The sequence below is a fragment of the Stenella coeruleoalba genome, assembly GCF_951394435.1.
Source record: "Stenella coeruleoalba genome assembly, chromosome: 19".
Taxonomy (NCBI): domain Eukaryota; kingdom Metazoa; phylum Chordata; class Mammalia; order Artiodactyla; family Delphinidae; genus Stenella; species Stenella coeruleoalba.
In genome coordinates, this window is record NC_137165.1 from 56,085,739 (window position 1) to 56,113,160 (window position 27,422).

At 50.4% G+C, this 27,422-nt stretch overlaps 1 protein-coding gene across 12 annotated transcripts in view; it reads left to right on the plus strand.

Annotated features, from left to right (window-relative positions):
- Nucleotides 1-27,422, plus strand: part of SLC39A11 (solute carrier family 39 member 11) — a 429,582-nt gene that overhangs the window by 338,220 nt on the left and 63,940 nt on the right. For 11 of the 12 annotated variants that reach the window (XM_079905469.1, XM_079905476.1, XM_079905467.1 and 8 more), the window contains one exon: nt 8,416-8,485. In XM_079905469.1, coding sequence (XP_079761595.1) covers nt 8,416-8,485 — 70 coding nt within the window. Of the gene's footprint in view, nt 1-8,415; nt 8,486-16,018; nt 16,487-27,422 lie in introns of those variants that run through there. The other variant, XM_079905470.1, reaches the window with a different exon arrangement.

The window sequence follows — 27,422 nt, forward strand, 5'->3', positions numbered from 1 at the left end:
GTTCCCTGAATTCATACCTCTCATCCCCAACCCGTTGTACGTTTGGAGCCACCTAGAGCATTTGCAGTCAATGTCTTTTTACTTTGAACTCAACATATCAAAAACCATATTCATCCTTTTCTGCCCAGTCAGTGCCCTTTGCAAACCTCCCCTTTGAGTTAACGCGTTTATGCCAGTTTCCTAGACTTCATCTCGGCACCCCTTCAGCCATCCCTGCAATTTCCCCTCGTGCCTGGGGACTCACCGAGGCTCGCCAGTGCCTGGCAACGCTCTGAGGCTGATCCGCCCACTCGAACCTGGTTCTCACCCTATGCCTGAATATGGCAATCTCTGCCAGCCCGTCCCCCGCCTCCCTTCTGTCCCCAGACTCCAGCTTTTCTGATATTTCAACATTGTTCTCCAGATCGCTCTTTCTAAACGTTTTGAGCAGAGAAATATGTTTCTAATTTTGTGACTCTGAAAGAGTATCTAGATCGTGAATCCCTTAAAGATGGGAACCACGTCGCACACGTCTCGTATCCTACACAACACCTAATGGCTATTTGACGAATATTTGGAGTGGTGGCACCCAAGTGGACCCTCTTGCTGACACCGACTCAGTGCCCAGTCCTTTGGGTCCTGAGCAGGAAGGAGTCATAATGATCAATTAAACCAGAAGTCAGTGTGATGTGCTCTGAACCAGAAGGAACACGTGGGCTGAGCATCTTCCAAGCTGTGTGGCTTTGGGCATGTTGCTTGACCACGCTGAACCCCACTTTCCTTTTCTGGAAAATACAAATAGTATCAATTTTGTAAGGTCTGGACAGGTTTAAGTCAGATGATGAACCTAGAACGCCTAGGACAGAGTTTGGCTGAATTGTTGAGTCCTTGTGCTGCAGATTGCAAAGGGAGAACTCAGAGTGGTTTAGGAGAAAAGTGGGGTGTTGTAAAGGTTGTGGGTGCATCTCAGACACACGAAGGAAGGATGGAGGTACAGCCGGGCTTCGGGCTTCAGGGATGGATGAAACATACATACGAACACCTCTGGGCCAGTTTTCTTGTTGTCAGCATGCCCGCGACACTGACCTCCTCCTGTAGGTCAGCTTTGTCTACAAGATGGGGAGAGCCACGACAGTGAGAGCTTCTGAGCTTTGCATCCTGTGCGTGAGGAGCCATAGCTGTGCGGACAGGTCCACGCCTCCTGATCCGGACCACGTGGGGCCCCCACCTGGCACCTGGCAGTCCCAGAACTGGGGTGTGCAGGGCTGAGCGTTAATTTCCTCCTGGGTTAACTTCCCTGTAAGAATACAAGTACCCCTGCCCTCCCCCCACTGCCCCCATTAGCTACATCATTGTGCTACACCATCTGCCTTCGATGAACCGAAACATAGCAGCGGTCATCTGAGATGTCAGAATCTTTCCCTTGCCTGGCTTCCGGAGATACTTTGGTGGGAGTCAACTATGGGGCATGATAATGGGGATTATTCATCATCCTAAAAGAACTACCAAAGTCTCATTTTGTTGAAAAGTCCTCCAAAGGGATTTAACAGATCCTTTCCTCCCAATTTCTTGAGGCTCTCTAGTCCAGAGGAATTACAAAACCATGGCTAAGTACCCCTCCGCACCTCCAAACGTGTCCCCCATCCAGGCGTGTCCAGGAGTTAGTTACACCCCGGACGCCACTTGCAGGGCAGAGTGCAGCCAGGTGCACTGACAGCGGTGTAGGTGTGACTGCAAGGCAGCTGGCCCTGGGCTGCCCTTCCCTGCAGCAAGGCCGCTCCCCCTGACCTGGGACGGACCCAGGCTGCAGCGCCTCTTCAGGGGACCAGAAGCAGGGGTCAGTGGCCGTCCACTTCCTGAGGGCTGATAAATCCTCTGGGTAGGATCATTCGCAGCTCGATTCTGTTGGTTTTCGAGGGGCGCGGAGTGGATGATACCAGCATGCTGCTGGGGGACAGCTGACTCCCCGGTTCACCTGCCTTTGCCCTGCCCAGGCATCCCGGTCCTTTGTGGGGCGGAGCATCCTTTGCACGAAGCGGGTGGCAGGATGGGTTATCTGCTGTGCTTGTGCACGTGCTTGCTGTCAGCTTCGGACATTTCAGCAAGGAGGGGCATCTGGCTTAGTTCCCACTACAGCTTCCTTCCAGTGACACTCTGAAGTGGGAATGAAGCCATGGGAGTAGCTTTTGGCTGGAGTGACTGGAGGAGCGTGGTTTTCTGGGTCCATCGTTGTGTAAGTGGAGCCTAACTGCAGACGGTAGAATATGGACAGAACCAAAAAACACCCAAAACCCACACACTTGAAACATCAATTAGGAAGTTATTTTAATTAGAGCGGGACTCACGTTAGAGTATCTTCAACTATGGACGTCTCTTAATATACTCCAAGACGTGACTTTATTGATATTGCTAAGAATTGGAGTTCAATTCAACTCTTCTGGAACACCGCCATTTTTCACCTTTCCCAACACTTAACTTCATCCGCTATGAATAGCAATCCATGGTAGAAGAGTGCGTCGAACTACTTTTTCCAAAAAAATAACACTAAGTTGATAACTTCCATTCTCTAGAGGGCCTTTTCGAAAGGCCCTTTAGGAATTTTGTGGCAATACCTGGCTGGGCTCTACCAACATTTTGTTTAATTAATGTGTAATATGATCAGAGTTGCCACCTTCCTGGGTTTCCTCCCCGCTAGAAGTCTGCGGCCAAAGACAGGCCAGGCAGGGGGGTGAGCATATTGGGGGCCAGCCTCCCCAGAAGGCTCAACCAAGCTGTGGGATCAGAGTGGGAACGAGGCAGCAGGACTGCCCCATTGGTGTGTGTAAGCCAGACATGTTGACCCTTGATGGCCAGGGGACCCCTACTGTCATGTGATGTGACACTGCCCCCTCACCTGGCCTGGTACCCATCTCCCAGCTTAGTGACAGTGCCCAGATGGGCAGGAGCGAGGAGGAATCTAAGCTGAGCTCGCCCGGCACCCTTGGAGGCTGCTGAGGCCACCCCCATGGCCACCATGGTCCCGTCCAGCAGCAGATACGCTAAGATGGTTCTTTCTCTATTTTCAGTGACTGACCTGGGAACGAATAAGTCGATGTTCAGACTTTCTCCTAGAACTGGTCCCACACGTAATGTTAAAGGGCTAGAAGGGACATTATGAGGCTACCCCCTCCATTCTTCTCACCTCACCCTTCTCTCCCCATCACAGCTGTCCCTGACTGGGGAGTAGCCACCACCTTCAGAGACCAATTCTCCACCCAGGGGAGGGATATTCTCAACCTCCCTTCAGCGAGCTAATCGTATGTTTCAAAACCCTCTTCCCTCCCCTTTTCCCTTGCCTAAATCCCTCTGGCTGCAATTTGACTTGTTTTTCTCTTGTTCTGTCCTCAGTGGAGAAGGGAACGAGTAAGCCATCCTGTTTCGCATCATTTCTCCACCTTTTTTTTTTGGCCGCACGGCCTGTGGGATCTTAGTTCCCCGACTAGGGATCGAACCCGGACCGTGGCAGCGAAAGCTCTGAGTCCTAATCACTGGACTGCCAGAGAATTCCCCACCTCTCCAGCTTTGAGGTTTGTTGTCGTCATTGTTGGTGGCTGTGTTGAATATTTATTAAACCCCCACGAGATGTTAGCTGCTGTCTTAAATTTAATATTAAAAAAAGATTTCCAGAACTCATTAGGTTGGATCATAGGAAATTGCTGTTTTATAGTTCCAAAAAATAAAAAGCAACAGTTAAATAGGGAAAAAAGTCATAACATCGCTGCTCATTTCCTGCGTTGCTGTTGTTACCCAGAACAAGAGAAATGAGACACCACAGGCTTCAGCCCTCGTCAGACCACTGAGTTCCATTGCAGAAGCCCCACTCTTGCTGAGATCATCTGACAGCTGGACCCACACGCAGAGGAGCATAGCCAGGCAGGAGGAAGCAGGATGTCCCCACAGCAGCTCAGATTGCCCTGTTTCCACCCCAACAGGGATTTCAGCTGAACCAAGATAACCCCCTTTCTCTCTACCCCACACAGGCGTTCCTTCCCATCCGCCCATGGAACCTGATGCCCATGAATGTCAGGCAAGGCCGCAATCACATAGGCGTCACTGTTTTGGGAGGCTGGAGAGTCTCTTACAGAAGACCTGTGAGCTCCACCCCATGTGCTTTAAACTAAGGGCTTCTAAGCCCTCAGTTGAAAAAAAAGAAAATACTATTTGCTATAGCCTGAATGTTTTGCATCTGGGCGCCCAAATTCGTATGTTGAAATTCTAACCCCAAAGTGATGGTATGAGGAGGTCGAGCCTTTGGGAAGCATTTAGGTCATGAGGGTGGAGCCCTCAGGAAGGGGATTAGTGCCCTTAGAAAAGAGGCCCGAGAAAGCTCCCTTGCCCCTTCCAGCATGTGAGGACACACAGAGAAAGCACCATCTGAGAACCAAGAAGTAGTTTCTCACTAGACACCCAGTCTGTCAGCATCTTGATCTTGGACTTGTAGCCTCCAGAACCGTGAGAAATAGATTTCTGTTGTTTCTAAGCCATCCAGAAGCCAGTTTACAGTATTTTGTTATAGCAGCCTGGATGGACTAAGACACTAGTTTTTAACAGTTCACTTTCCGACCACCTACGTAAACTCGAAGAGCGTTCTAGAATAATTGAAGATTTTTGTGAAAAGTACCCCTTGATGGGAGGGGACGGTTGCGGGGAGGAGGTGTTACTGGCATCTAGTGGGTAGATGCCAGGGATGCTGTTCAACATCTTGGGCTGTACAGGCCAACCTCTCACAACAAAATGTCAGTAGTGAGAATCCCTGCTGTGTACACACCATCCTGTAAGCAGAGCATTATCCTTCTTTCCTTTTTACAAGAACCTTAAATAATATACCAGGATTTGAGCCCAGGCCCGTCTCAACAAAAAGCCCATGCGCCCCCATCCCCACCGCGCCCAGAGGATGAGAGAGGGAGATTCAGGAGGGATGGGGGATGGAGAGAGGCAGCTGCACCCACCTTCCAACCCCCGAGAAGATTGGAGCACGGGTGTGGGGTTGGAGGAATCAGCTTTAGAGCTTATTCTCAGGTTTGCCCTTAGGACTCTGCCTCACCCTGCATCCCGGGGGCTTATAAGCCCAGGTTTGGAAGTTTGTTTTCCTTCGGTCTGCATCTGAGTTAATGGCTGGAGCTGTGAAAAGAGGTCCGGCTTCCTAACAGTATTGCAGCCACTTTAGATTCTTGTCCTCATTACCTCCCTAATGTGCACTTTTGCTGGAAGACCTGGGGGTGTGGACGCCGGTCGCATTTTTTCCTCTGCTCTCTTTCACCCCCGGGTTCCTTCTGCCATCTGTTGATCTCCAGTGTCTGCCTTCATTCCCTTAATATTATGTTCTTGCCGCCTGGGTCGTTTGTCTTGGTTTCGCATTAGTTTCGCTCTCAGGTAATCCCTCCACCTTCAGAGATGGTAACAATTACATTCCCTTTACTCTAAATCCAGGGGGAGACGGAGTTGGCCACCTCCTAAGGCACCATGTGGTGTGCTTTTGGCTGGGGGTGGGGGTGGGAAGGGCGTGGTACCCGCTGTGGGCGTGGCCAAGGTACGGGGCTGGGCAGAGGCGCAACTTCTTTAGGATAGAGATATTCAGATGCCAGCCCTTGCCGCCCACACCTGGGAGAAAACCACAGCCCATGTCAGCCACCGGGGGTGGTGGGGGGCCGGGGGTGGGGACTGAGGGTCAAGCCTGGTTCTGCCCCTTGATGCTGTGTCACTGTGGGGGAGCCCTTTCTCTCCTGCATTAGTTGGGTAACCTAATGAGCCGTTGTGAGCATTAGTAAGCCAAGTGCTGCTGGCTGCGTGCTAAATAACTAGAAAGGGTTAGTTTGCCAATTAATGTTAAGTCCTGTCCTCAGGACCGCACTATCATTAACATTAAAATGACTAATTAGAGCAAAATCTTTAACAAAAGAGCCACCAGCTGTTGCTTATGGCTTAGAAAAGCAAGGTTTTTCAAAGGGAGGGATTTGCCCCTCTGATGTCAGGAAACCCCTGGTCAGTCTCTGACTAGCTTTTTTTTTTTTTTTTTTTTGCGGTACGCGGGCCTCTCACTGTTGTGGCCTCTCCCGTTACGGAGCACAGGCTCCGGACGCGCAGGCTCAGCAGCTATGGCTCACGGGCCCAGCTGCTCCGCGGCATGTGGGATCTTCACGGACCGGGCCACGAACCCGTGTCCCCTGCATCGGCAGGCAGACTCCCAACCACTGCGCCACCAGGGAAGCCCTCACTCGGTAGATTTTGACCTCTTCCCTCTTCATAACAGAAGTTCCTCCAGGCTCCAAGCCCTTGGTCTTGATTCTGACCAATACTGGTTATTCTCTTTCCTATTTGGATTGGGGTTGCACTCCCCCATAGATGTCAGAAAGGGGTCTTAACATTGTGCTTCCATGCCATTGATCCCAGGCCACTGGGGCAGTTCCTTCCTTTCCTCCCTCCCTCCCTCCCTTCTTTCTTTTTCATAGCCCTTCTTACCTCTCTATCAGATATATGCAGACCAGCACGGCTCTTCCACATTTGATCAGGGCGTTGGTGAACTTGGCAAGCTCACTCCTACTGGACAGGGCTTGGAAGATCATCTGTCCGTCCCCAAGCTTCAAGCTACACTGTGGTCACACCATCTCAGAGCAGACTGTAGGAGTCCCTGCCATTTGAGGATGGATCGTCAATGTCTGTGATGATGTCATTGGGCCACCATATCAACCTTGGACTTCTCGTTGCACGAGCTAATAAAACCCTATGTGTTTAGGTCCGGGGTCATCAAACTCTTTCTTTAAAGGGCCACATAGTAAATATTTTAGGTTTTCAGACCATTTGGTCTCTCATTACTCTCTGCTGACATAGAGAGTCAAACAAAACAGTCACAGACAGTCCATCAACAAATAACCATGGCTGTGTGCCAATAAAACTTTATTTATGGGCAGTAAATTTTGAAATTCATATAATTTTCATGTGTCACGAAATACTCTTTCCTTGATTTTTTTTTGACTATTTAAAAATGTAAAAATCATTCTTATAACTTCCCTGGGGGCGCAGTGGTTAAGAATCTGCCTGCCAATGCAGGGGACACGGGTTCCATCCCTGGCCTGGGAAGATCCCACATGCCGCGGAGCAGCTAAGCCTGTGCACCACAACTGCTGAGCCCACGCGCCTAGACCCCGTGCTCCGCAACAAGAGAAGCCACCGCGATGAGAAGCCCGCGCACCGCAACGAAGAGTATCCCCTGCTCGCCGCAACTAGAGAAAGCCCGTGCAGAGCAATGAAGACCCAGTGCAGCCAAAAATAAATAAATAAAATAAATTAATTTAAAAAATCATTTTTAGCTTGCAGGCCATACAGAAACAGGCAGTGGGCTGGATGTGGCCCCTGGGCTATAGTCTGCTGACCCTTGGTTGAAGCTACTGTTCTGTGGATTATCTGTTACTGGCAGCCTCGTGCAATCTTATGTGACGTAGTGATGGGGATGAACCTTTTTTTTGGTTTTATTAATTAAAAAATGGCAAGCATTTTAATTTTAATTTAAAAAATGGCAAGCATTTTTTAATTAATAAAAAGGATTAAAACAGTCAAATTCAAATGAACTCTGGGACTCAAAAACTTCTAGTTTCTAGTTGCAAAATCAACACATAATGGAAAAATCCAATGACATTTAAAAATGTAAGATCCATTTTTCTAAAATAAATTTATTTATTTTTGTGTGCATTGGGTCTTCATTGCGGCGCGCGGGGGCTACTCTTCGTTGCGGTGCGTGGGCTTCTCGTTGCGGTGGCTTCTCTTGTTGAGGAGCACGGGCTCTAGGCACGCGGGCTTCAGTAGTTGTGGCACGTGGGCTCAGTAGTTGTGGCTCGCGGGCTCTAGAGTGCAGCCTCAGTAGTTGTGGTGCACAGGCTTTGTTGCTCCCCGGCATGTGGGATCTTCCCGGACCAGGGCTCGAACCTGTGTCCCCTGCATTGGCAGGTGGATTCTTAACCACTGGGCCACCAGGGAAGCCCCCAAAATGTAAGACCTATATTTTATGGAGTTCTTTTACTTGCATTTGCAAATACAGCGGTGCACCCATTTCAGAGATTACCCTTAGCAAGATCTGCTTTTAACCTGTGTTGTGTCACATCAAAATACTGTTGTTCTGATTTCTTACTGAAGACGTGAAGAAACTGCTTGCTCTTAACAGCTGATTAAGTATAAGCCTGTTGAGTAACTATAAAGTATGCAAAGAAGACCAGGGGATTTGCCAATGGGATGAAGTGTGTAACTGGTTCCATGGTGTCCCAGGGGTTCCCCCACCAAGCGAGTCGGGCCATCCAGCCCGCAGGAGTCTGCTGGCTTTGGCTTCTGAGCAAGCTTCGATTCTACGTGCATGTATTATAGAAAAATGATTCCTAACCCATCGTACTTTTTTTATGTCTGTTTCAGAGGGTCTTGCTGTTGGAGTTGGATTTGGGGCTGTAGAAAAGACGGCATCTGCTACCTTTGAGAGCGCCAGGTAAGCGGACGCCTAGTGCCTTAGAGCGTGGCACTGCACCCGCTGGTACCCGGAAGTGCCTGTTGCCTCGGGTGAGCTGTCTGCACGTAACTGTGCAGCAGCCCCAGCCCCCCAGGTCTGACTGGCGGAGGCGAGGAGGAGGTCAGGGCAGCTCATACCTGAGAGAGGTACTCTTTCAAGAAGCAGGTCTACACCACGTTTTTCCAATGAGCTGTCTGATGGGTAACCATTTTGAAAACCAACCATGGATATAATCCCATGCTGTTCTCCAAACGCTTTAAATGTATAAGTACATGATAAAGACAGTGTCCTGGGGGGACTGGTTCTAGGACCCGCCGGCGGATACCAAAATCCTCGAATGCTCGAGTACCACAGTCAGCCCTCGGTATCCACGGATCCGCGAACTCAGCCGTGGGGGGATGGCAGGACCCGGAGGGCCAGCTGCACCTCGAAGGCAGCAGCTGACGCTCTCACCGCCCTCTCCTTTAGAAGCCCTCGCTTTCTCTTTCTGGCCACTGGCCTCTCCTGTTTCCTCCCCCTTCCATCTGCTTCTTCACAGGCTCTTCTGCAGGTTCGTGTCCTACGGCCCGTCCTGAAATGTTGATGTCCCCCAGCGCTCCATCTCTAGGGCACCCTTTCTTCTCACTTAGTGCACTCTTCCTGGGGATTCTGCCCCATGCCTATGGCTTTATTTTCCATCCGTTTGCTGGTGATGCCCAGGTTGATCTTCTGCCTAGATTTTTCTCCCGAACTTATTCTTACGGGTCTGGCCACCATCCATATGTCTCCGCTTGGGTGTTCCGCAGGATCCCCGCACCCAGCATCTCCAAAGTTGAACTTATTGTCCCCATCTGCTGTCATGCAAACCCCCATCATCACCTGGTACCCGGTCGACCAAGCCAAAACTGTCATCCTCGGCTTCCTATTTCCCCTCGTCTTCCGTAGACAATCAGCAGGCCTTGTAGATTCTTCCTTTCCTCTCCCTCCGTTGAATTACAGGGCCTAGATAAGGCTACAGCCTTGGGACCATAAAGAGTCGTCATAGAGATAAGCTACCTGGTCCACCTGCGCCCACAAAACCACGAATACTACAGCCTCCAGGCTGAAGGAGGGCGGGTGGAGCCTGTCCAAGGGCAGCAAACTCAGATGCCTGTAGAGAACTAAGAGGTAGCAGATAAGTGCAGACAGGCAGGTGGAGACAGTTGGGAGTGGCAAGGACAGAGGTAAACTTCGAACAGACAGCACGCACACTGTTTAAAAGGTGCTGGAAGTCACAGTTATTTTGAAAACATAATTCAGGTCAAAGAGATGGTCCAGGGGTTTCTGTATCGAACCACACCTTTCTTGCTCCACTGCCCTCTGACGGGTATAATCTCAAACTCTACCTTTTACCCGCCTAAGGCAATGGCACCGTCCCTTTAACGATCTGCCCTGTGTCTATGGATCACGGTTGCCAGGAACTAATTCCTCACGGAATCCCTTTCTCCCCTCTTCCCTCGTTCCCAGCCTTGCGTGGGGCCTCTTTACACCCCATCACCTCCTTTTCTCGATTCCCTCAGCTGCTCTGGGGCCCCAGTGTGTCGCTGTAGTCACTGAATTCTAATGCTTCGTGTTGAGGGACGTGTCTGCTCCATGAAGCCCCAAACACACGTGCGGGCTGGCGCAGTTCTAGGTTGAGATCTTCTGTGTTCTCAATTCTTCTTCCTGCCTGTCGGACTCCCAAGTCACTTCCTCGCCCTGACTCCAGGGTCATCAGTAACAAGATGCCTATGGCGAAAATCACAGGAGCCATGGATGGGGAGAAGCCTTTAGAATGTAAGAAATGTCACCAAGATCCAGGGCTGATTGTGATTCGTCATGCCCCGCGGGGCTGACCCCTGAAGCATCCAAGGGCCAGGTCCTCCCAGAGCTCCGGGAGCTGCACGTGCTCCAGAAATGTCTGTGCCGGCAAGTGACAGCTCAGCCCCACGCACTGCGCTCACGGGCCAGGCTTCCTGTCTGTTGGCACCATGTCTCCCGCAGCCTCAAGATGTCAACTGCGATGTCCCTCTATTCTGTCACCTGCACTTTCTGCTAATCTTTATGTTTCTGAAGAAAGCAGAGCGAAAGCCTTTCCAACCCAACTCCCCCCTTCCCTAGACCAGACAGATCCTCTCTGAGTTATATAAACCCTCAATGGGACTCTCCAGCTGGGATCGGGCTGGGGCACTGGACTGGGTATTTTCAGCTTCATAAAACCCTTTGATAAACAAGCATCCTTGGGGGTTTTTATGCCCCTACACTCCACCCACCCCTGTCACAGCCGGTGGGCAGAGCCCTTAGAGCTTTGCCCCCATCGCCACTGTGTCTGGGGTATCAGGAGTAGGGGTGGGGGGAGAGCATGTCCATGCAGGCCACAGAGAGGGAAAGAGGGTGACCTCATGCAGACCCTCTCCTTCAGCCTGTCTTCCCCACTTACAAATCCGTATATAGTTTGTGATTTGGGTTCTTCCTTTCAAATTCCTCTGATCTTACTCTTCAGTGGTAAAAGTCAGAACAGCCCCCAGGCAAGGCTCGTAAGCCTTCTCTGCCCTTAGCTCATGCTGCAGACTGGGGTGGGGGGGGGGGGGGTTCGTGGGAGGGAAAGGAGGGAGGGAGGGAGAAAAAAAAGGAGAAAACAGGCTAATACTGAGGGGAGGGGTACAAAAGCAGTCATCAGACGATTAAATACATCTTTTGAAAGAGCGAGGTTTTGCTTTTTAGAATTCCAATTCTATGTAATTCACAAGCGACACACCTAAAGCACAACATGCAAAGGTGGCAGATAGAGGAATGAAAAGAGACACAAGGTGGGTGCTGATCCAAAGAAAGCAGGTGGGAGTCCGCCTGCCGATGCAGGGGACACGGGTTCGTGCCCCGGTCCGGGAGGATCCCACATGCCGCGGAGCGGCTGGGCCCGTGAGCCATGGCCGCTGAGCCTGTGCGTCCGGAGCCTGTGCTCCACGACGGGAGAGGCCACAACAGTGAGAGGCCCGCGTACCGCAAAAAAAAAAAAAAAAGAAAGCAGGTATTACAATTTCAGTATCAGACCAAGCTGACTTTAAGGCAGACAGCCACAGAAAGAATAAAGGTCAGTACTTAATGAAAAGAGAAACAACGTACCGGGATGACAGAACGATCCCGCATCTGTACGCCTCTAGCAACGTCAGCCTCAAAATGCTCAAGAACAATTGTCAGCATCGCGGGGCACAGCCGACAAAACGGCAGTCATGGTGGGGAGCACCACGCCCCTGTCTGACACCCATAAAGCGTTACCAAATGTACATCGTGGACACATGTAGACCCCCAACCCAGCAATTAGGAAAGAACGTGTGTTCTTTCCAAACACATGGGTGTATGTTTCCCAAAACTGATTACAGTACTGTGCCACAGAGAAAGTCAGATCACCCCCAGATCAATGCCATTCAGACCACACCCTGACCTCAGTGCAGTGTAATTGAAAATCAATAGCAAAAGAGATAGCTAAAATAATTGGTTAGTGGGCGGTGAAACCCTCAGTTGCCATAAGATAAGCACAGGGAGGGATGCGAACCAAGTGACCTAAGAAACCAGTGGACGAAGGGCAAGGTCTTCCCCCATCTCAGGGCGCTTCATAGAACGGGTGGCCTTAGACCAGGAGCGTGGCGGCTGTCCAGCTGGAGAGGCGGAGGTGATGAGGTCAGTTAGTACTGCGAGCTGGCGGGTGCGTGATGTCACCGAGATGGGATTCGTGTGGCGCCTTATGGAAGTAAAACTGGAGGCCAAAGGAAAAGTGCGTTCTTCAGCAAGAGGCTGACAGCCTTGGTGGGTTCCGGTGCCCGGCAATGTTGAAGCCCAAGAGGAGACTTAAACATTAATCTGGCTCAACGGAATACTTTTGGGGGGAAGAGGTAGACAGATCCGTGCGAAGAACCCAGCGGTTGAACAGACGCGATTGATACCACTGCTACGTGTTATAGCAGCTGCGAAGAAGATAAGGGATGAGTTGATGATGGTGGGAATGAAGAGAGATTGGTGGGAAGAAAGCATTTTAAGCGCAGAACAAACTGGCAGCATTTGTCAACCGATTCCGTTGTCGTGTGGGAGGGAGAATTCAAGTTCGGGAGACATAAGTAATCACATAGGTAGCTGAAAGGGGCTGAGAGGGAAGGAGGGATGGGTGTCTGCATGGATTTGGGAAAAGAAAAGAGTTAGCTGGCAAATGCCTGGGACGTGTGGACCAAGCTAGCTGAGCCAGAGAGAGTTCTCTGTTCATTTAGCGGAGGGGTCGGCAAATGATGGCGTGTGGGACAAATCTGGCCCACACAGGCTTCTGTGAATGCAATTTTATTGGAACACAGCCATGCCCAAGTTCCCCATCAAAGGCTCTGACACCGGGAAAGAGGACAGGTAGGTCCCCAGCATATAATTTGTGTACGGCTGCTGCCATCTAGTGTTCTGATGCTGTTACTTCATCAGGTATATGGAGTGCCCCTGCCCCCGGCCCTCTTCCACTGGTCCACCTTCCTCCTGTGCTAGATAGCCTACATCGTCGGGGGATCCCTTCAGAATTCAGCATCCCCTGAAGGATGATGAGTCTCAGCCAGCCAAGGGCAGCCTGTAGTTCAAGGGAAACAGCTTTCTTCTTTCTGATCTGGTCCCACAGCAATTTCTTCGGGTTTCACCGCAAAGAATTCTTCAGACCTCCTGTCCTTGGGGAGTTGGCTGCTTCAGCGGTTTTCCCTTCTGAAGTGTCATTACATCCAGCGCACGCGTGCTCCGGAGAGGAAGCATGCCCTCCGCTCTCACTTAACTCAGTCGCAGGCATAATTCAAACCGGCAGGGAGAGCGAGGTGATTTATGCTTCAACGTTTCGCTTCACGCGTTGCTTCCTACTTAAGCTTTGACTTAAGCACAAGTCGAGAGGCATCTGTAATCCAAGAGCACACCCTGACCGACAGGCACCGCAGGCATCCCGGAGCAGGCTTGGGCAGAGGACGCTGGCCGCACACCTCACGGCGCACCACGCAGAAGCCACAGAGCACAGGCTGGATATTTTTTTTTTTTTCCTTCTGCTGAGCGCCCCAACCAGCCACTGCTAATCAACACCCAGACACTTAGTAAAGGATGCCTGGTAGCTTAGCCTGCATTCGGACCTAACATAGCTCTTTGAGTTATACATGCAGGCATCAAAATAAATTTTAAGGGGTGTGTTTGCCTCTCGGATCAAAGAGTAAAGCAAAAGTCGGGTGTATCTTTCTGCCTGGCTTCTAAACCAGTTATGCCTGTTGAAATAGCAACGCTCGTTTGAGACAGCAGCTGCTAGTCAGCCAGGCAGCCATTTGTTTCAAAACAAGGACAAGCAGTCGATGGGTACGTCTCTGGGCGTAGCCCCGTGTGTGTGCATCCACCTGTGCAAGTCGTCCACCTACTTCCGCTCAAGTTTACTCAGGGAAACACGTTGCAGGGGGAGGGAGGGGATTTAGGGAAACAAAAGATGCGCTTTCTCATTAGAGTTCGCCCAAGCGTCTCTTAAGGAGCAGACTGCTCTCCCAGTGGCAGGACCAAGTTCCCAGACGAGACCGTCTCTTCCTCAAGGCTGCGCATCTTGACCCCCTCCTGCCCGCTGAACTGGGTCTCACCATTCGGCGGGGAGGCAGGAGCCAAAGCCCAGCCTAGGCTCCCGGGAGAGTGGTCTCTAGCCTGAGACGTGGAACCCCGGCGTGAGGACACACTCTGACTCAGCCAGCCACACCCATCCTGTTCTCCCCACCACCCCTCCCTTCCATCACGTCAGCAGAACTGGAAGTCAGTTCTTGCACTGCTGCTTATTTGCAATAGCAGGTGGCACTTGAGCAGATCCATTTTAGTGTATGCAAACAAGCCCTTCTCTTGAACCCATGAAACCACCTTGCCTGGAATTCTAGAGTCATCTACTGACAGCTCCTTCCTGCAACTTCTTCTTCCTGGTCCTCCCACACAGCTGCTCGCCTTACCTTGAATTATTAAGAGCATTTGGCAGTGGTGGAGGGCAGGCCGTGGTTGGCAGACAGTGCCACCGTGCGGTAGTGGGGCGTCATAGCTTGACTCTGGGTAACACGCACCTGGCCATCTGCCCGCGTCTTTGGCTCTTACTACCGACGTTTCAGTTTCCACGTGTGTCACATGAGAGAGGTGGGTTGCATCTGTGGTTCTACCACCACCAGGCTTTGTGGGACAATAAAAGTGTCCCCCAGGCATGTGAAGACTGATGTAGAAATGCCTCCTTTTATATTTTGCAAAGTAATGGCGTTGAGAGAAAGCTGCTCTCACTGCCACTCACACTCTCTTAGAAATTGTACTAATCACCAAAAATTAGTTCGTAAACTCAGGATAGAACAAAGTCCTTTCTGACCCCAGACAGGAACTTACTTCTCTCTCTCTTTCTTGCTCCATTCAAATTCATGAAAACCTTGTGCAATAATAATATGTAATTATGTTCTCAATACAAATTAGTCCGTTAAGTCCCATCGGCTAATGCAAAAAGATGACCTTGACTCTCCAATTTATTCTACTACTGTCTTTTTTTTTTTTTTTACTACTACTGTCTTTTAATCTATGTTGAAAATCCAGTTTCTCTAAACCAGGATGATATCTTTTTTATTATTTTCTTTTGTGTTTTTCTTCCCTGTCATCTTTCCGTGTACACAGAAGCCGTCTCGCGGGGGAGGGGGGCAGGGGAGAGAGGAAGTTACAGCCTCGGGAGGGATCTTGATTCCTGATTCCTCAATTACTAGTTTTATCCAAAAAAGAGAGCAATTTAGCTTGGGAAAGAATCTGATCCTGGAAGAGACGAAACTCCATTTAATTGATTAATTTTTTTCCCGCTGCTGTGTGGAACTGGGGGCTATAGGACAGGGTAATATCAGGGTGTAAGTCTTGACACGGATACCCATGAAATATGCTCATTTGCCCAAAACGGGGTTTGCGGTGTGAGCTGAGAGAAGTCAAGGAACACAGGCGACTCCAGACCCTCGTCCTCTGCTCCCACGGCCGCGAAGAAAGCAGGTGCTCACACGTGGGGAGGGGGTAGAGCTCACACGTGGGGAGGGGGTAGAGCTCCCCCTGCCGGCAGCTGCGCACGCGCGCACGCGGGGAGCCCTGAGGACCCAGTCAGGGAGGCCCCGGGGATGCCCTGGGGGGATGGGGGTGGGGAAGGGGACCGGGACCCGCGCTCCCCAGGCCCCGTGATGTGGCGCAGCCGCGTTCCCAGAGGGCAGGGGCGGCAGCCGGAAGCGGTAGGCGCGAAGCACCCTCTCCCAGCTCTGAGCTGGGGCGCCCGTGGGACTCGGGGCTGTTGGCTAGGGCTGCAGGATTGGACGTGGCCCTCTGGGGAATGAGGCGGCAGAGCAGTGCCTGTGTGAGGGCAGCTGGCGACTCCGACCTTGTCACCATCCATCCAGCCCCACCCCATTTGGACTCCGGGCAGAAGGCCAGGTGCCCACGGGGGTGGCTCCCAGGCTGCCTTCTCTTTCCCCATCCCCGCCGTTCATGCAGGGTGGATGCTGCAGCAGGAATGGAGCCTCGTACCTGGCTCCGAATGGCACCGTTGAGCCCGGAGCCCTGGAATGCAGGCGCATGTCACCCAGCTGTGAGCAAACTCAGAGTCAACCCCAGCGGCTTCCAGACGGGACGGTAAAGAGCTGAGCACCGCATCCTACCTGGGAGCGACTTAATCCCCCCCTCCTGCATCCTCCCCTTCTATCCACCTGCTTCTCCCAGGGCACAGCCACAGAGCTGTGCAGCCGTCACCACTCTCTGCTTCCGGAACATTCTCGTCACCCCCAAAAGAAACCCCATAGCCATGAGCAGTCAGTCCCCTCCCTCCCTTCTCATGGGCCCTGGCAGCCACGAACGAGTCTACTTTCTGTCTCTATTGATTTGCCTGTTCAGCACATTTCATGTAAATGGAATCAAACCATGCGTGGTCTTTTATGTCTGGCTTCTTCCACTTAGCATAACGTTTTCCGGGTTCAACCGTGTTGTTACTCCTTTTCATGGCTGAGGAATATTCTGTCGTATGGCCGTACCACATTAGTTGACGGAGGTTTGGGTTGTTTCAGCATTTTGGCTATTACAAATAGTGTTGCGGTGAATACTGGCATACAGGTTTTTGTGTGGACATAGGTTTGCATTTCTCTTGGGTACGTACCAAGCAGTGGAATTGCTGGGTCGTATGGTAACTCTAAATTTAACTCTCTGAGGAAGGGAGTTTAACAAATGACCTTCTATGCCAAAACAAAAGGATCCAGATTGGCCCAAGAGTTTATTTTAACCTTGAAAGTTCCATTCGCCAAACATCATCATAGCAGGAGCCCTTCCCAGGCCGATCCCCTTCCTCTCGGGCCTTAAACCACAGGAATGCCGAGTGTTACAACCATAGGTGGTCTCTGCCGTGTCCTTGCTGTGTGCTCCCTTCTGTGCTGTCCTCGCCCTTCGTTCTCTTGTTGGCTTTTCCATGAGAAGACTCATGGGGGAAGGACCCGTGAGTTGCCCCATTTTACAGACAAGAAAGTTGAGTCACCGAGAGGTGCTCTGTCCACAGCCTCAGAGCCGGTAAGGCGAAGCGCCAGGTATGTTCCTAGGTCTCTGGCTGAGGACCTAGCCCTTTCCTGGAGCATCTGGTGGCCTGTGAGGTGCTTTGGCCACCATGAGAGGCTGAGGGACAGAGCCCGCGGGGAGTGGGCAGGCAGGTCTCGCTTCCCGCTGAGCTTCCTTTGCTGCAGACCCTTTTGAGTAGGTGTGTGGTTGGGGGTGGGGGGGGGAGTATGGAGCAGGCTGGATCCCGGAGCTAGGCAGCCTGGCTGCAACCCCGGCTCCGCCACTTACCGGCTGTGCGACTTTGATGCGTTGCTTTTTTTTTTTTTCCCCCCCTGTTCCTCTGTTTCCTAATCTGCAAAATAAGAATAATAATCGTTTCTACCTCAACGGGTCGTTCTGAGAATTAACTGAGTTTATACGCGCAAAGCCCCGGCACAGGGCCGGCATGTAGGAAGGCTGTATACGATGCGGCTGTGATGTTTGCTTCCTGGCCTGCCTGTTTCAGACACTACACTCCAGAGAGATGCCCAGCCCACCCCTGTCCCAGCCCGGGCTCCAGGACAAGAGCTCCCTGTCCCCCCTCACCTCCCCCCGCCCCCCAAAAGAGAACGAGTTCAGAAGCGGCTTCCACAGTCTGTGTGGACCCAGCACGCAGGCCAGAGGTCCGGGTCCAGGCCTCCGTGGTCTCTAGGTGTTGCGTCTGCTCTCCCGTGTCGTGGGCTGCATGCCCGACACTAGACCTTAGTACCCTCCCCTCTGTCCCCGCCCCCCCGCCTTGGCCCTCCCAGGCTGACTTTGCTGTCCTGTCTCAGCACGGGGTTGGCGTGCTGGGTGTCTCTTGCTCTGGGCTTGCTCAGTGAATGTAGCTATTTGTCCATCCCGCACCCTCACCTGGAGCCTCTTCTCTACCCTGCAGGGGACCCAGGACCGGGCTGGGAGTGGGCTGCTCTGCACCCGGCCTCGACGGCCCGCCTGAATTCTGCAGATGGTTTTCTAGTGGGCAGCCCCCTCCAGACAGCACGAGCTGCTGCTTCCCTCTTGCCCCGCCCCCCACGCCCAGTTCCCTGGACTCACTCTCAGGCCCCGCCATGTCACCACACAAGTTACATGCCCAGAACAAGGAGGGAGGCCCTGAGTGCCCTCCTGTGTCTGCCCAGAGGCAGCCCCTCTCCATCTGCAGCACAAGGAGCCGTTTATGCCGGGCCCCCTCCCCCTCCACGGCCCCCGGCCACCTCCACCCAAGTCCCTGGCGACAGGGTTGGCCGTCTTGGCACGGGGGACCGATCTCTACACAACGTGCACTCTGTTTAGCGTGAAGCAGGCTTCAGGGCAGGCTCGGACCCCACAAGGCTCTTTGAGAACAGCAGCGTCGTTTCTCTGTGGCTTTCCCAGGCGCTGGAGGTGACACGGACTTTTCCCTCCTCTAGTCCCATCACTGCCCGGTCCACCCTCCTGGACAGCTTGTTACAAGCGGCGAGAGGCCGAGAGCAACTGTACATTACAGAGCCGTGGGCAGCGTTCAGCTGGGCTGCTGGTGTTGACTGCGCTGCCTTTTGCCGGGCCAGCCAAGAGAGGCAGCTTGGGCGCATTGGTGGGTTCACCACGGGGCACTAGTGGCTGCCTTTAGGGGCTGTTTACATGCACTGCTCAGTCTTTACTGCCATCCCAGTAAAGAGGGGAGGACACAGAGCCCGGGAACTTTCCCTGAGGTCATGCTTACGGCAGGTGGCATGTTTTGGGAAGCCTGTGAATTAACACCTCTGCCCCTGCTGGCTCTCTCACCCCACCCTTGCCTCTGGCAATCATGGGACAGTCACGAAAGCTAACGTTTACTGAGTGCTTTCCACGTGCAGATCCTGTGCTCCTTGACTCCTGGGGAATTCACTAATCCTTAAAGCCCCCTGTGAGGGAGAAATCACTGTGCCCATTTTACAGATGCAGGATGTGCCCAAAGGCACAAGGGAGTGAGGGCAGAGGCAGGATTTGAGCCCAGGCAGCCTGGCCCTGCAGCCTGTGCCCTTAACCCTGACATCCTCCTGCCTCCTGTGACCACAGAGGCTTGAAAACTGCCCCCCAAAGTGGTGTGGGAAAGGAGGTCAGCGCCGTTGTAAAAAGTGTGTAATTTCCCAAGCGTCGGCTCTAGGAGTTCTGATTCCACTGTCCAGTGTGGCTTTAAAATCGTGTCTCATTGGACGAGTTGGGAAACAGCAGCAGATGTGAAATCTCTTCAGGGAGGGGCAGGTTTCCAGCCGGCCTCACTGGCAGCAAACATACATGTTCAAGGTCGTGTGGCACATCAGTCCTGGCATTTGTTGCCGCAGTTGGGAACCGTCACCCTTGCCAGGTGCCTCCAGGCAGCAAGGGCTAAGGGGAGAGGGAGAGAGCAGAGAGCAGTGCAAAGAGACGGCACCAGGATGCCCCGGGCGGCTGCTAGTTCAGGACCAACTTCCAGCCTCACCTCCTGGAAAGTGGACGGACAGGTGGGCTGGGTCACTGGGAGGCTAGAGCTCCCCAGCAAGAGTTACCTGCCTACAGGCTCCAGGACAAGGGGAGGTGGGGGGGTGGTTTTAGAACGACAGTGTTGTAGTAGAATGGCATCCCCCAGAAAAGAATGTTGAGTCCTAACCCCCAGTACCGGGAATGTAACCTTAGTTAGCAGGAGGGTCTTTGCAGATGCAGAGAGTTAAGATCAGGTCACAGTGGATTAGGGTGGACCCTAAATCCAATACAACTGGTGTCCTTATTCAACAAGGAGAAAAGTCACACACAGAGGAGGACGCTGGGTGACAACGCAGAGACACCCCGAGGGGAGACGGCCATGTGGTGATGGAACCAGAGATCACAGTGACACAGCCAGGGGCCAAGAACTGCTACCAGCCGCCACCCGAAGCTGGAAGAGCTAAGGAAGGATCCTTCCCTAGAGATTTCAGAGGGAGCGTGGCCCTGCTGACACCTTGCTTTTGAGCATCTAGCCTCCAGGACCGTGAGAATAAACCTCTGTTGTCTTACGCCACCCAATCTGTGGTCCTTGGTTACAGTGGCCACAGGGAACCGGTAGATAGGGTCTCCCCAGTCTCCATCCACGTCTTCCGAGCCCCACTGGGCTTTCTTCACCTCCTCCCGCGGTGGACGGAAAGCTCTGAGCGTGACTCTTGAATCCATCCTCCTCTGTATCCCAATGCGTTTTGTTTTCCCCACCCCTTTGCTGGTCTTCATTTCCTATTTCAAAAGGAGGCTCAGGTTTTGTTTTGTTTTGTTTCCTTAGGCCTCTGTCGGTTCAATTTGAACCCAACCGGGGGAAAGCAGTAGCTTTCTCCTTTCCCGAGAGGCCGCCTTCAGACGCCGGCCCGCGGGAGTCTGGGCTGTCCCCTGCACTGCAGCTATTAAACTGTCATAAGAAAGAGGCCTTTGTCACGGGGAACACGGCCCTCGGCTCAGAAACAGAGACAGATTGTGCCAGAAAACAAACAACAGAAAAAAACGTCCAACCACAAAATTCTTTGGGACTTCAGTCATCGGCTTCTCACTTGTTCTTAAAAGACAAATTTCCTTTCTTTGGTGTAAGTCCGTCAGATAGGTCGTCGGGTTTTTAGTTCTGTCCAGAACCGAGGGCCGGGGGCCTCCACCCAGCTCCCTGTTTGCATGATGTCATGCCTGCCTGCCTGCAGGTAGGGGAGTCGGAGGTGGCCCTGGACCTGCACAGGGGGTGGGGTGAGGTTTTGCAGGAGACTGAGGGCCTGACTTAGCTTTCAGTGCAGGGAAGGGGGAGGCGATGAATATTGTCACGGAGGCCATGTTACAAATGCGTGATGACCTTCTGACTTGGCATTGGCTCTGCCGGAGGCCTCGGAGAGCCTCATTTCATGCAGGAGAGAAACAGAAGGACAGTGACGTGCCCAAGGCCACATCGTTCCCTAATGTCAGACCGTTGCTGCCTGCTCAAGACCACTGGCCAAAATGTCCCTTGACCCAGCCTGGCACCTGGAACTGCTGCGGCCCGAGCCTTCTGTTTGGCACGTTGACCTCAGCCCCCTCCGGGCCAGCTTTCGCCCGTGACCATCTCAGGGTGGGGTATGGGAGGGCAAATCAGCATTTTCAGCAGGGTCCCCTGTGCTGGGTTGCACCCCATGGCATGAGAACCACGGTTCTAGAAGGAAAGCGGAGAAGGAAGGCTTAGGGGACCCCCCCCCACCGTTCCCACTGTCCCTTGCGAAGGGGGTTATGCTTCCCAAAGCCGCGGCTTTCCTAAGTCAGGGGAGAGAGGCACCGCTTCAGAGGATGCATCCTCTTAAGGCCAGCATTTCACTGCAGGTGAATGACAACGGAACAAACTTTTTATTACAGGAGGGCAAACGACCACATAATTGGCAGGACCTCACGCAAAATGAAAATGCAGGCTCTCTTGTTCAAAAAGCAGGAAAAAAGCTATTTCCTTTGTTCTGTGATGTCTCTCTCAACCTGTCATGGTGTTTTGTTTCATTTTATTTTTAAAATTTGTAATTGTGGCAGACTATACATAGCATAAAATGAACCATTTCAAGTGTATGATTGTGTCATTAAGCACGTTCCCATTATTGTGCGACCATCATATTCTTCATCTCCAGAACTCTTTTCATCTTTTTTCTTTTTGTTTTGGCTGCGTTGGGTCTTCGTTGCTGCGCGCGGGCTTTCTCTAGTTGCGGCGAGTGGGGGCTACTCTTCGTTGCGGTGCGCGAGCTTCTCATCGCGGTGGCTTCTCTTGTTGTGGAGCACGGGCTCTAGGTGCGTGGGCTTCAGTAGTTGTGGCACGTGGGCTCAGTAGTTGTGGCTCGAGGGCTCTAGAGTGCAGGCTCAGTAGTGGTGGTGCACGGGCTTAGTTGCTCCGCGACATGTGGGATCCTCCCGGACCAGGGCTCGAACCTGTGTCCCCTGCATTGGCAGGTGGATTCTTAACCACTGCACCACCAGGGAAGCCCGAAGAACTCTTCTCATCTTAAAAAATCAAAACTCTGTCCCCACAAACAACAATCCCCCATCCCCCTCCCCCAGCCCCAGGCAACCACCACTCTACTTTCTGTCCCTAGGCATTTGACTGCTTACTCTATAGGGACCTCAGAAAGGGAATCACTTCATATTTGTCTTTTTACGACGGGCTTATTTCACTGAGCACAATGCCCTCAAGGTTCACCTGTGTTGTAGCATGTGTTAGAATTTCCTTCCTTTTGAAGGCTGAGTAATATTCCGTTGTATGTATGGACCACATTCTGTTTATCCATTCCTCTGTCGATGGACACTTGGGTTGCTTCCACCTCTTAGCTTAGCTGTTGTACATAATGCCGCTGTGAACACGAGTGCACAAATCTCTCTTTGAGATCCTACTTTCAATTCTTTTGTGTGTGTGCCCAGAGGTGGAATTGCTGTATCACGTGGGCATTTGAGTTTTAGATTCTTGAGGAACGTCGTCATGGTGCTTTTTATCTGCTATTTAAGGCAGGGGTGCTTTCTGGAGGAGTGCAGACCCTCATAGGCTCCCAGGGCCCGACTTGATCATGGCCGGGTACCTGGGGAGTGTGTGTCCGACCCTGACCTTCCTGGTGCCCAGGCCCCTGAGTGGCTGCCCCGGTCACTCAGCCCTGCATGAAGGAGAGCAGAAAGAAATTGGGGGAGAAAAAGTGAGCGTCAGGGAGCTGCGGTGATGCCAGGTGAGGTGATGTTGAATATGGACATATAAAGGTCTGTGATTCCAGACTTTTCCATCAATTGTTGTTTGACCAAGTGAACCTCTCACGGTTGGCCTCCTGCGTCCACATTCCCTCTTCAGCCAGCAGGTGGGCAGCCCCGAGGACCCAGGTCTGAACCTGGGGCAGGGGCAGGAGGTGCACAGTTTGCGGGCTCCTGGTGGCCCCAGCTTCCAGCCAGGTTCAGGGAGCAGCCCCGTGATTACAAAGGGTTACTGTTCTCCGGGGTCTAAACACAGGCAGTGTTCAAACTCAAGCTTTCTTCTTTAGCCTCAGTTTCCTCATCTGTAAAATGGGGTTGCCTTGAGGAGTACACAGCCGAGAAGGTCAGTCTCTTCTGGGCAGCCGGCACTCGACCCTCAGGAGCTGTTAACACCCCCAGCAGCTGGGTTGAGGGTGCAGGTGGCTGTGGCTGCAGCATGTGGAGACCCCCCCCCACCCCACCAAGGGCTGGCTGGTAGCTGGGGGAGTGTGTCTCTCTTTTGACTCTAGGTCCTTACAGCATCTGCTTCTTGGTGATACACAAGCAGTTTATGTCACTAGAGATAACCGTGACGTCATCACTGCGACCTGTGTGCCGTATAACATGTGGACATCTCGGTAACGCCACATGACGGTCCATAACCTGGGTCTTCTGCTGCCTTAATACACTCTGAGGGTTTACCCGAGTCCCCACCTAAAGACTAAAAAGGAACCTGGCATGACATGTTCCTCAGTGTGTACCAGACGATGCTTGAAAAATTAACATTTGTTATAACCATTATAAATATACCTAATAACATATTTTGGTAACAGCTTTATTGAGATATAATTCACATACTGTATAACTCACCCATTGTAAAGTACACAGATTAGTGTGGTTTTTAGTTTATTTACAGAGTTGGGCAGCCATCGCCACAGTCAATTTTAGAACATTTTTATCACCCTCAAAAGGAAAAAGGAACTCTGTACCCTTTAGCAGTTGCCTCTCCCCATGTCTTTTCGACCCCTTAAGCCCCTAATCTACTTTCTATCTATAGATTCTCCTATTTTGGCCCCTTTCGCTGTAGATAGATAGATAGACAGATATTTAGGTATATATGGAACTTTATAACATGTGGTCCTCTGTAACTGGTGTCTTCCACTTAATAGAATGTTTTTAAAGTTAATCTATGGGGGCTTCCCTGGTGGCGCAGTGGTTGAGAATCCACCTGCCAATGCAGGGGACACGGGTTCGATCCCTGGTCCAGGAAGATCCCACATGCCATGGAGCAACTGAGCCAGTGCGCCACAACTACTGAGCCTGTGCTCTAGAGCCCATGAGCCACAACTACTGAGCCCGCATGCTGCAACTACTGAAGCCCGCGTGCCTAGAGCCCATGCTCCACAATGAGAGAAGCTACTGCAATGAGAAGCCCGCACACTGCAATGAAGAGTAGCCTCCGCTCGCCACAACTAGAGAAAGCCCACGCGCAGCAACAAAGATACAACACAACCAAAAATAAATTAAAAAATAAATAATAAAAAAATAAAGTTAATCTATGTAATTATATATGTACCAGTACTTTACTCCTTTTTATGGCCAAATAATATTCCATTGATAAGCAAAATATACCACATTTTGTTTATCCATTTATCAGTTCATGGACATTTTTGGCTATTGTGAAAAATGTTTCAGTGAACATTTGTGTACAGGCTTTTATGTGGACGTTATTTTCAATTCTCTTGGGTGTATACGTAGGAGTGGAATTGCTGGGTCATATGGTAAATGTGTGTTTAACCATTTGAGGAACTGCTGAACTGTTTTCCAGAGTAGTTGCACAGTTTTTACATTCCCACCGGCAGTGAATGAGGATTCTGACTTTTCACATTCTCATCAACTCTTGTTATTATCTGACTTGATTATAGCTATCCTAGCAGGTGTTAAGTGGTGTGTCATTGTGGTTTTGATGTAAGTTTCACTGATGGCTAATGATGTTCAGCTTATTTTCAAGCGTTTGTTGGCCATTTATATATCTTCTTTAGAGAAATGTCTGTTGAAGTCCTTTGCCTGATTTTTAAGTTGGATTATGTGACTTTATTTTTGAGTGGTAAGAATTCTTTATATATCTGATTTTACAAGTTCTTTATCAGACATACGATTTGAGAATTTGTTCTCCCATTCCGTGGATTGTTTTTTCACTTTCTTGACGGTGTCCTTTGAAGTACAAATTTTAAAAATTTTAATGAAGTACAATTTATCTCTTTTCTTTTGTTGTTTGTGATTTTGGTATCATATCTAAGAAACCATTGCTTGATCCAGGGTTGCAAAGATTCCCTCCTGTTTTCTTCTGAGAGTTTCATAGTTTTGGCAGTTTTGTTTAAATATTTAACTCATTAGAATTAACTTTTGTATATGGTGTGAGGCAGGGGTCCAACTTCATTTCTTTGCATGTAGATATCCAATTGTCCAGCACCATTTTTTGAAAACAGTCTTCTTTTCCTTATGAATTGACCTGGCATCCTTGTTAAAAATCAATTGACTGTAAATGGGAGGGTTTTTTTCCTGAACTCTCAACTCTATTCCATTGGTCTATATTTCTATCCTTATGCTAGTACCACACAATCTTGAGTATGTAACTTTGTAATAAATTTTTAATAATTCGGGAAGTGTTCATCCTCCAACTCTGTCCTTCACTGTCAAGATTATATTAGCAATTCTGGGTCCCTTATGTTTCCATACGAATTTTAAGATCGACCCATCAATTTCTGCCAAAAAGCTGAGATTTTGATAGACTTTGCATTAAATCTGAAGATCAATTTGGGGCATGTTGTCATTTTAATATTAAGTCACTCAATCCATGAATATTGGATGTCTTTTCATTTGTTTTGGTCTTTTCTTCCTTTCAGTAATGTTTTATAGTTTTCAGTGTACAAGTGTTTCGCCTCCATGGTTAAATTTATTCCTAAGCATTCTTATCGATGCTATTCTAAATGTAATTGTCTTCTTAATTTCATTTTCAGATTGCTTTTTGTTAGTGTATAGAAATACAGTGGATTGGAGGGGTATATTTATCTTGTATCCTGAACCTTGCAGAACTCATTCATAGCTCTTATAATTTTTTGTGTGTGTGGATCGCTTTGGATTTTCTATGTATAAGCTCATGTTATCTTTAAATAGGGGTAGTTTTACTTCTTCCTTTCCAGCCTAGATACCTCAATTATTTTTTTTAATCTAATTTCTGGCTAGAACCTCCAGTATAATGTTGAACAGAAGCGGTAAGAGTGGACATCCTTGTCTTACTCATGTTCTTAAGAAGAAAGGTTTCAGTCTGTCACCATTAAGTATGATGCATGATGTTAGCTGTGGGTTGTTCATAACTACTCTATGTCAGGTCAAGAAAAATCCCTTCCATTCCTAGCTTGTTGAGGGTTTTTATCATGAAATGGTGTTGGATTTTGTCAAGTGCTTTTTCTGCATCTATTGAGATAACTATTTGGCTTTCATTTTTAAAATCCTGTTGATGTGGAATATTGCCTTGATTTTCAGATGTTAAACCAACCTTGCATTCCAGGGATAAATCTCCCTTGGTTATGATGTATAGCTTCTTTTTATACATTGCAATATTTGGTTTGGTTGAGGAATTTTGCATCTATATTCATAGGAAATATTGCTCTCTAGTTTTATCTTCTAGTGTTGTCTTTTCTGGTTTTAGCATCAGGGTAATGCTTGGAGTCCAATTAGATGTAAGGGATGAGAATGATTAGAAACCCTCCTCATGTTTTGGGATTTGTACAGCTAGATGTTAGTGCCTCTCACGCAGATTGGGATGCCAAGGGAGATGCTGACCTAGCGATTGCTAATCAGTACTAGGGACAGTATGGCTCATGGCCCATACCTTCCCTGGGCTAGTTGGTTGGCCTGTCACTTACCCTCAAAGCTCTCCCATCTACATTCTGGTCAAAGAATGCAGGAGTAGTTCCTGCTGTACACGACGCGTGTACAATATCGAAGTGAGACGCGTTGTCAGAACCCTCCCCTGTTTTTGGCTCCCACCTTGATACTCAGTTTCTGACCTGGGTTTTAGGTTCTGGCTGTGAATTCCTTCAGCCCGGATTCTGACCCTGTTGCCTACCTGGTCTGTGGATGCAGAAGTCCTCATCCTTTACCTGGTCTGTGGATGCAGAAGTCCTCATCCTTCATGCACTCCATGGGCGCTGAGCCTCACTGCCCCAGGCTCAGAGAGCGTGTTCTGTGTGCCTGAACCGGCTGCTTCTCCTCTACCTTTACCTTCACACGGACTCTTTACACTGTCTTGTCTGCATGAATTTGCAGCTGCTAGCCTGTTCCTCCTCATTGGTACTGCCTTCTCCCATTTCTCCTTATCGATGGGATCTTGACTTTTGTTTCCCCACCTGGGGTTAACTCTTCTTACACGCTGTCCTGATACCCACTGACCTCACCTCTCCGCCTTACTCCTACAATGTCTAGTCTGTCCGTATTGTCAGTCCTGGCCTTCCCTGGCCTGTCCCATCTTGCTGCTGATCATATCTCAACTGTGACCCATGGCATTGACTTTCAAGGTAAAAATTCAATTTGTTTCCCTCTGTGGTTTAATTTAATGCACGAAAGCATATCCTTTGACCAAGGGTCTTTATAGATGGAGTAACAGGGAAGTGCTACA